At 37.8% G+C, this 9,852-nt stretch overlaps 1 protein-coding gene across 1 annotated transcript; it reads right to left on the bottom strand.

Annotated features, from left to right (window-relative positions):
• Positions 1-671: 671 nt before the first annotated feature.
• Positions 672-8,925, bottom strand: NPFFR2 (neuropeptide FF receptor 2). The gene is made up of 3 exons (XM_069595040.1): positions 8,600-8,925; positions 5,832-5,931; positions 672-2,684 (listed from the first exon to the last, which is right to left on the bottom strand). Exons 1-3 carry the CDS (start codon positions 8,922-8,924, stop codon positions 1,850-1,852), a joined length of 1,260 nt encoding a protein of 419 aa, XP_069451141.1. The 5' UTR covers position 8,925; the 3' UTR covers positions 672-1,849.
• Between the last annotated feature and the right edge of the window lie 927 nt (positions 8,926-9,852).

Raw genomic sequence — 9,852 nt, 5'->3', positions numbered from 1 at the left:
GGATCTTCCCAACCCAGAGGTCAAACCCAGGTCTGCAAAATAATTGCAGGCAGATTCTTTACCAGCTGAGCCACAGGGAAGCCCCAGAACACTGGAGTGGGGTAGGCTTTCTGGAAGCTCAGTTACACCACCAAGGGAAGTATGAAATACTAAAACCTATTTAAGAAATACTTGACAATGTGTATTAAAACATTATCAAATGTACCTGCATTTGGTCATGCAGTTGTGTTTTTATATGTCTATTCTAAGATAATTATAAATATGCCCAGTATTATACAAGGTACACATAACTGCATCATTTTATAGATTTAGGAAATAGCTTGCTTATATTTTCAGCCTCAGAAAGGAAATTTAGTAAATTAAGGAATGGATATTTGAAGAATATTAAAAAACATGGACATGTGTTCTTGATATACTAAATGAATAAGAAATTGTAAAGTACATGTCCCAGAGTCATAACTTTATTAAAGAAAGCATGTAAATATGCCCCCAAATTACAGTAAGAATGGTTACCACTAGGTAACTAGATAAGAAGTCATTTTACTTCACGTTTTTCTACTTTATACAATGTTTCTATTATACTCTGAATTTTTCTCATTATCTAAAAATAAAATATAATCATAAGTAAATTAGAATGCAAATTAGAAATGGAAAATATTTGCAATTACTTAATTTGTTCAATAAATATTTATTATTCATCCATTATGTGCCAAACTCTTGCCCAGACAATGGAAACACAATGATACACAAGACAGAATTCTTGCCCTTATAGAGTGTACCTTCTGGTAGAGAATATGGATAATAAACAAGTAAATAAAAGAATTCTGAAGATAAGATTTATTTTTATTTGCAAAACTGTTTGTTATTTTATAATTCCCAATTTTCTAGGGACTATCCCACCTCAGAATAAAAGCCAGCATTTATGACTATTATCACTACATAATCCTAACCGGGCAGAATCCAGGGGTTCACCATTCTCTTAGTAGCAGTATTAATTTGCTAATCCAGTGGGACTTCCAGATTTAAACGTCCTGCCCAGTAGGAAATCTAGAATAATCAGTTCAAATTTTCTGAGAGTCTTACGATGACTGTTGAACATCTCTGATCAAGCCCTTCAAAAGAGAACTGCTTTCCTCTGACAACTGCTGCTTTATTACAAAATTGACTTTTTTACGTCAGGAATTCTATTAGAAAGGGGGTCAGCTTGGGATCCTGAATCATCTCTGCAAGAAACGTGGGTTCAGCTAGGGCTTAAATTCATTTATGGAGGTATTAAAACCCAACAATAACTCATTTGGAGCAATAGTTACCAACTTTGTACTTTTTAAAAGGAAAAAAGTCAACCTTTAAATACAAACAAATACAGCGTCCCTTTATTTGCTATTGCAGTTCTTATTTCTAAGAAAGCTGAGTACATTTTAAAAGCACACACAGATAAATAGTTCTGTAGTCTAAATTTTCCAATTCAAAAGCAAAAGGAGAATTCACAAAACATGCTCTCATGCAAAGAACTGCCCATTATCACCATTTGATGAAAATGCGTGTGTATGTGTGTTGCATATATACACAATAAAACACTTGCTTGACTCATACATATATAGCAAAGTTGGAAAAGATCAGGCTTTGAAAACTAGTCCTAGAAAATAGATTTATCCATGCCAATTTGTGTATGAGTTTCTGTATATATTTTAAATACAATAAGATTGATTATGAACAGGAGGTTCATTTTGTTTACTTTTTTCCAGAGAGGGTTTCTAACATTCATAGAACTGAAGTACAAAGCCATAGAAATCAACCATATTTCAATATATATTACACAGCAGAGTTAAAATCATCACACCAGCTCTTTTTACATCTCATTGCTACTGGTAATTTCTCCTAATTCTTCCATCATTAATTCCTGTAAGGGCTTTTCAGCACTTATCCTACAAAGCACAATTTCCTCACATGGGTCTTTAACTGTTGATTCCTGTGCTGACAGATGAGACGTGTTGATGACCACAGTGTTTTTAGCTCTCAGAGTGTAGGCTTCCTTGGACTTTGCTCTTTTTTGGCAAAGCTGGAGGTGAAAAGCATCTTGGAAACCACGACGAAAATTTTCATTGAAGAAACCATAAATGATGGGGTTGACGCTGCTGTTGCAGAAGGCCAGCCAGTGTGCAAAGGGGTAGATGTAGATATTGATGACCTGCAGTTCATTTGGAGACAGATCAACATAATCTGAGAGCATCATCAGGGTCCACAGGGGCAACCAGGAGAGAATGAAAAGCAGAGCCACGGTCAGGAGCATCTTAATGATCTTCTGCTTCTTCTTGGATACCACGTGCCACTGCTCCTGGTTCTGTTTGCCTGTGTGGGGCACTTTCCTCTTGAACAGTGAAATTCCAATCCTTCCATACATGACGACAATGAGGGACAGGGGAGCCAGGTAGATATTGGCAAACAGCACTGTGGTATAGATCCTCCTCATTTCCTGACTTGGCCAGTCTTCCCGGCACCAGTAGACTGGGCTGGTTTTATCCTGGGAGTTGAATCTCACTCGGTAATTTTTTTCTTCATGTACATGTAACATTATTGCAGATGGGGACATAATGGCAATGGCCAGGACCCAGATAATCATAATGATGACAAATGCCGTCTTGATAGTGAGCTTTGGTTTAAAAGGGTAGACGACACATCGGAACCTGTAATTAAAGGCAAATATCAGTGAAGGACTGCCTCATAACTTCTGGCTAAGTAATTAATTAAATTTAAGTAATTAAAGTCTTCCATCTACGTTCTCCCTAAAACGTAGAAAGTTAGAATTAGGAGAGAGGCATTTTCTGTAATTTTTATATGAGATTAATTTCAACTCAAAATATGAATAAGTGGAGTATATCAGACACTATTAATAGTAAAAGTACTCAGGTTTCCCTGGTGGTCCCACGATTAGGAATCCATCTTGCAGTGCAAGGGATGCTGGTTTGATCCCTAGTCCGGGAGGATCTCACATGCCGCAGAGTGGCTGAGTTGACGCATCACAACTACTGAGCCAGCGCTCTAGAGCCTGTGAACCTCAACTGCAGAACCCATGTGCTGCAGCCACTAAAACCTGTGCTCCTAGATCCTGTGTTCCGTAACAAGAGAAGCTGCTGCAACAAGAAGCCTGTGCATCGCAACGAAGAGTAGCCCCACTCGCTGCAATTAGAGAAAAGCCTATGCCCAGCACAGCCAAAAAGTAAATTAAATAAATAACTACAATAAACCTTTAGGAAAAAAAAAGCGTGGATATATGTATATGTATTTACAACGGATTCACTTTTCTGTATAGCAGAAATTAACACAACGTTGTAAATCAACTCTATTCCAATAAAAATTTTAAAGATATAATAAAAATGTTAGTGTTAAGCAGCCCTTATTGAACATTTAATGTTCTTTTCTAGGGTCCTTTCCATTGGTTTGCATGGATTGTGTCTTTAAGCCTTTTAGGGGGAGAAGGCTTAGAAAAGGTAAAAAATCTTGCCCATAATCACACGTGTGGTTTGGCTCCAGAGACCATATTCTTATACTCTCTTTCATGCCCTTCATGCCTGCATGTGATCTGTGTGCTTGGACATGGAATTTGCTTTGGCCAGTTAGTTGAACATTAGCAAGCATGGTATAAGTGGAAGGATGAGTGATTTCAGACACAGAGTAGGAGAACCACACCCAGCCAATCTACAGAGTGGTGGGAAGTACTAAACACTACTGTTTTGAGCCGCCAAGTGTTTTGGTGTTTTTTTGTCAAAGCTGCAAGAGTCTGAGAGTTTCTGATTATGAGTTCTGTTTATACACCTTCCTGGTGTTCTATATCTTCTAAGGAGCATGAAGATTCAACATCCATATGAAGAGTAACACTGGTTCATTTTAATGCTGTTGATTTTTGTCGTTGTGATTCTTAATGTTATTATTGATATTCATTATGTTCATTATAAGATAACCATGTGCTCAGTCATTCAGTCATGTCTGACTCTTTGTGACCCCATGAACTATAGCCTGCCAGGCTCCTCTTTCCATGGAATTTTTCAGCCAAGAATACTGGAGTGGGTTGCCATTTCCTTCTCCAGTATAAGAAAACCATACAATTATGCAACTGCATAATATATTTTTCAAAGTATTATCATCTATTAAATTTTCTTGGATTTTTGTGATGACTCTATAAAACTAAAATGTTAGGGAAACTTACTGTTTTCCAGATCTGCAGGTAAGAAAACAGAGTTTTTAAATGGCTTAGAAGCCACCCAAACTAGTTTATCTAATATCTTTATATAATGACTAGTTAGCTTGAGCTTTGACTGCTCTGTTTTCTTTCCTTACAACTCCTTCAAAGCATATGTAAGGTCTTGTTTTTGTTGTTGCTCAGTCGCTAAGTCGTGTCCAGCTCTTTGTGACCCCATGGACTGCACCATGCCAGGCTCCTCTGTCCTCCACTATCTCCCAGAGTTTGCTCAAATTCATCTCCGTTGAGTCGGTGAAGCTCTCCAGCCAACTAATTCTCTGTCGCCCCCTTCTCCTCCTGCCCTCAATCTTTCCCAGCATCAGAGTGTTTTCCAATGAGTCAGTTCTTCACATTAGGTGGCCAAAGTATTGAAGTTTCAGCTTCAGCATCAGTCCTTCCAATGAATATTCATGGTTGATTTCCTTTAGGATTGACTGGTTTGATCTCTTTGCAATCCAAGGAACTCTCAGAGTCTTCTCCAGCAGCACAGTTTGAAAGCATCAATTCTTTGGCTCTCAGCCTTCTTCATGGTCTAACTCTCACATCCCTAGAGGACTACTGGAAAAACCATAGCTTGGACTATATGAGTTTTGTCCACAAAGTGATGTCTCTGCTTTTTAATACACTGTATAGGTTTATCATGAGGCTTCCCTCGTAACTTCCAAGAAGCAAGCATCTTTTCATTTCGTGGCTGTGGTCACCATCCACAGTGATTTTGGAATCCAAGGAAATAAAATCTGCCACTGTTTCCACTTTGTCCCCATCTATTTTCCATGAAGTAATAGGTCTTCTGTCTTAACCTCCAAGTTTTCATCTAGTCTTCTAATCAGTGAATTCTCCCATTTACTCACCCTTAAATTACAGATAACTTCATAGGTGCTGTTCTAGGTATTTTTGCTCCTTTTGTAAACCAATTATGGAAACTTCAAGTATTAGTTTTTCATTCATTCATTCATCAAATAACATATTATACCTTGTTATAGCAGGCCAAACTAAGACATGAATCATCTCTAATTATTTAATTTTAAAATATGAAAACTTTACTAGTTTCGTTTTATTACTAAACTCTTTGTGTGTGTGTGTGTGTGTGTGTGTGTGTGTGTGTGTGTGTGGTTTCTCAGGTGGTGCAGTGGTACAGAATGTTCCTGCAAATGCAGGACCATGGGTTGGATCCCTGGCTCAGGAAGATCCCCTGGAGTAGGAAATGGCAACCCACTCCAGTATTTTTGCCTAGAAAATTCCATGGACAGAGGAACCTGGCAGGCCAGTCCATGTTGTCACAAAGAATCAGAAATGACTGAGTGACTGAGCGTATACATGCATACACTCTCTCTCTCTATCTTTCTCTATATACATATAAAGGGATACATATTGTGGATACAATTTATGTATATATAATATATACATATATATACTATGCATATGTATTATATACTCTCTCTCTCTCTATATATATATATATAAAGGGATATATTATGAACATAATTTTCAACAGATATGCCCAAATGTAGCAGATTACACATTTTTCACTGGTTAGGTAGAATAGTTGCAGACATGCTCAATTTCTTGGAGTCAGAGTTTGGGGTTGACCTACCTGTCCACTGCTATTGCAACTAAAGTAAAGACAGAAGCCGCAACGGATATTCCCTGGACCAAGCCACTGATCTTGCACATTGTACTTCCAAAAGGCCATCCTGAAAGGGAAATGGAACAGTTAGTCTTCGTAGAGATCATACATGTATGTTTTAATTTCACTGAAATTTCGAAGAGAAAGACATGAAATTAGATGCAACTGTTTCCTAAAAGATCCAGGGAACAATCAATGTTTCCCATTATTTTCATTAATATATTCAGAGCTTTGTTTTTCAGTATATTAATAATGTTAAAGCTTATACGTAGTTTCAACATTCTATATGCTCTAATAAATATTTTGCATCTATTAACATATCTAATCCCCCCAACAAGCTTGGAAGCTTTATTATTCACCTCATTTACATCTTTTTGATGTGCTTTTATATGTTGGAAGGTATTGGCAAGAAACTTAACTCTCCTGGAAGAAAATCTGAGAATACATTATTGATAGCTATACTCAAAACATTGAACAAATCAAAATATGATGCTCTTATTAAACCCAGGAAAACAGACAACATTTTATAAGAGAAAAGGCTGCTATCCTAGTACTCTACATGGTTCAGCAGGGGTAAGGTACATATAATAATAGGAATGCGTACAGTAAATATTGATTTAACAAAAAACAATGATATGCTCATATTGAGAGAATGAGGGAGGTAAAAAAATGAATGTATATTTGTGGCTCTGTATAAATGTGTCTGTTGGCATTTATGCCAAATTTCAACCGGTCATGTTGTTTTTCCAATTTCATGTTCAGACAGTTTCTATGGATTTATATTCTTTTGCCCTAGTGCTGTCAGTTCAGTGGAGTTTGGTGAGGGAAGCTATCTCTTGGGGTAGAAGAGGATAATGAGAACTAAATTGCATCTTCTGCAGTTGGATAATATATTAGAATAAAAACATGTTATTCAGAAATATTATAGTAATTACCAAAAATAAATGCAAAGATGCTGAATGTGGCTGCCTCCTGGGAATAGGAATCAGGGGTAGGGAAGGGTACTGTATATGAAAAAAACTTAACTAGTAATTTAATTATAGATATTTATGGGGGACATATTGAGATCATTTCTTAAGTTTATTGAGTCAACAATTTTTATCAATTCTTTTTCTCTAGAACAACTTAAAAATGTACATCATTAATAAATATTGCTTTTAAATGACAAGTGTCATGGAAGCACAGAATTTATGTAGTATATTATGATGGAATAGCCACTGTAAACATTCCCTGACTCCCACTTCAGAGAAAGGAAAGAAACAGAAATAAATTCTTAAGAGAAATCTCCTATTTTCCAGTAAACCTATGTTGAATGCCATAATGGAAAAGAACTGTGATATGACTTTGTTATTGTTGTTTAGTCACTCAGTTGTGTCTGACTAAACAGCAGTAACAGCAAACCACACCGCAGTTCTTCCCCTTTTATGGCATTCAACATCAGTTTACTTTCTGGGCAAGATTACTGGAGTGGGTTGCCATTTTCTCCTTCAGGGAATCTTTCCGACCCAGGGATTGAACCCACATCTCTGCATCTCCTGCATTGCACGCAAATTCTTTACTCCTGAGCCACCACAGTAGCCCCATGATATGGCTTGTTTGATCTAAATACTTTTTATATTTTCTTATGCAGATTTGGAATATGAATATCTTGAGTACTATTCATTAGTTAATACAACAAATATTTATTAATCAGGTACTATGTACCAAAACTCTACCCGGAGACGTAGATGCACCGTTCCTATACTTCTGGGGTGTATAATGTGATGTTTTGTGCTTGGTCGCTGAGTTGTGTCTGACTCTTCGTGACCCCATGGACTGCAGCCCACCAGGCTCTTCTGTCCATGGGGATTTTCCAGACAAGAAAACTAGAGTGGGTTGCCATGTCCTACTCCAGGGGAATCTTCCCAACCCAGGGATTGATGACAGGTGGATTCTTTACCGGCTGAGCCACAAGGGAGGGACATAAAGTTGTGTTAGGAAGTGGTAATATGGACCCAGAAGTCCTCTAGGGTAGCACCCGAACCACTGTTTATGTTGCACATGTAAATTACTACTCCATGAATGAAACTATCACTTTGTGACATATCGTTGGTCCTGCTGCTTGCCTTCCATCAAAAACTGTTGGAAACCTCACAACCACCAGGGAAGCCCAGTTAACCACAAGTGGGTCTAAATATCTACTGACATTATATAGAAGACATCGTATTAATGGAAAACACACTTAGCAGTTCTTTGAGCTTTATGACCCATAATAGTCTCAATAACATTCCTACCATATTATATGTGCTCAGAACTGCCAAGGAAATTCAAAGTCTTCAGTAAGAAGTATCATCATTCATGGATGACCTTTAGTGAACTCTATAAAAATCAGCCTCCACCTCTCATCTCTGTCACTTGCTTTACTTCTCCCCATAATTCTTTTTATTCTCTGACTGTTTATACAGTTTTTCGTTTGTTGTTTTTTTACCCTCCTTTATAATGTAAGCCTCATGAGGACAGCTACTTGGAGAAGTTCTTGGAACTCTGTAAATGTTTGAAATGAACGGATGACCGTACCATGGCTGCAGGGACATGGGACAAATATTTTTTCATATTATCTTTGAGCTATACACAGATCTACATAAGTGAAGTCACTCAGTCATTTCCAACTGTTTGTGACCGCAAAGACTGTAGCCCACCAGGCTCCTCTGTCCATGGGATTTTCCAGGCAAGAATACTGGAGTGGATAGACATACCTGCTATAATATTGTCCAGCAGTGTGATAGGCATGCAGAATATACCAACTAGTAGATCACTTATGGCCAGGTTCAAGATGAAGAGATTAGTGACTGTGTGCATATGTTTGTTCCACATTACAATGAAGCAAACCACTGTATTTCCCACCATGCATAGGAAGAAGATCAAAAAGTAGGAAATAATGAAAATCGCTGCCACTTGAGGCTGGTGAAGATAGTAGTTCACATAGGTGATATTGATATCTGAGTACAGATCATGTGTTGTGTCATTACTCCACATGTAATGCCAGCTTTCTGTAGAGTTTGAATCCCATTCCTCACTCATGATGGACCTGAACAAAGAAGAGGCAGAAAAGAAAAACATGATTAAAAGTCAAGAGAATATAAGCTTAAGAGAGCTTTAGAGATATGCTTTTAAAAGTCCATGGAATTTTGATGGACTTTCTATAAGGACCCCTGGGCTTCTCTGATGGCTCAGTGGTAAAGGATCCACCTACCAATACAGAAGGTGCAGGAGACGTGGGTTTGATCCTTGGGTCAGGAAGATCTTCTGGAGAAGGAAACGGCAACCCACTCTAGTATTCTAGCCTGGTGGGCTGCAGTCCATGGGGTTGCAAGGAATCAGACACAACTGAGCAAACACACACACACACACACACACACACACACACAGTGACACATCAGTTTTGCTTGAAAAGGCTTCCTTGGTGGCTCAGATGGTAAAGAATCTGCCTGCAGTGCAGGAGACCCAGGTTTGATCTCTGGGTTAGGAAGATCCCCTGCAGAAAGGGAATGGTTACCACTCCAGTAATATAAATGAGTTACAAATCAGACATTCAAATTATTAGGATTCTAATCAAGAGCATTTGAAAATTCTACTTTGTGATATAAGTAAAAATTATTATTATGTCTATTTCCTTGATATATTCTATATTATGCATTTCTTTACCATACTTTCTATCCACTTGCAAAATTTCAAGGGAAATTTCTCCAAACTCCTCTTTCTCTTGCCTTCAAATATCATAGCCTGTCAAAATCTACTTGTTCTAACTAACATGCCTTGAGCTTTCCTGATATTTGAATGAGATGATATGTATACATCTTCAAAAGTTGTATTAAAAAGAGCTTACCGTATTTTCCTTATTCTGCTTTGACTCAGTTAATTGGATATTCTTTTTATATACTTCTGTATGTAGACATAGGAGAAGGCAATGGCACCCCACCCCAGGAGTCACCCCAGGACTCCTGCCTGG

The sequence above is a fragment of the Ovis canadensis genome, chromosome 6 (assembly GCF_042477335.2).
Source record: "Ovis canadensis isolate MfBH-ARS-UI-01 breed Bighorn chromosome 6, ARS-UI_OviCan_v2, whole genome shotgun sequence".
Taxonomy (NCBI): domain Eukaryota; kingdom Metazoa; phylum Chordata; class Mammalia; order Artiodactyla; family Bovidae; genus Ovis; species Ovis canadensis.
The sequence above is the reverse complement of the archived record's forward strand: the minus strand, read 5'-3'. Positions and strand labels throughout refer to the sequence as shown.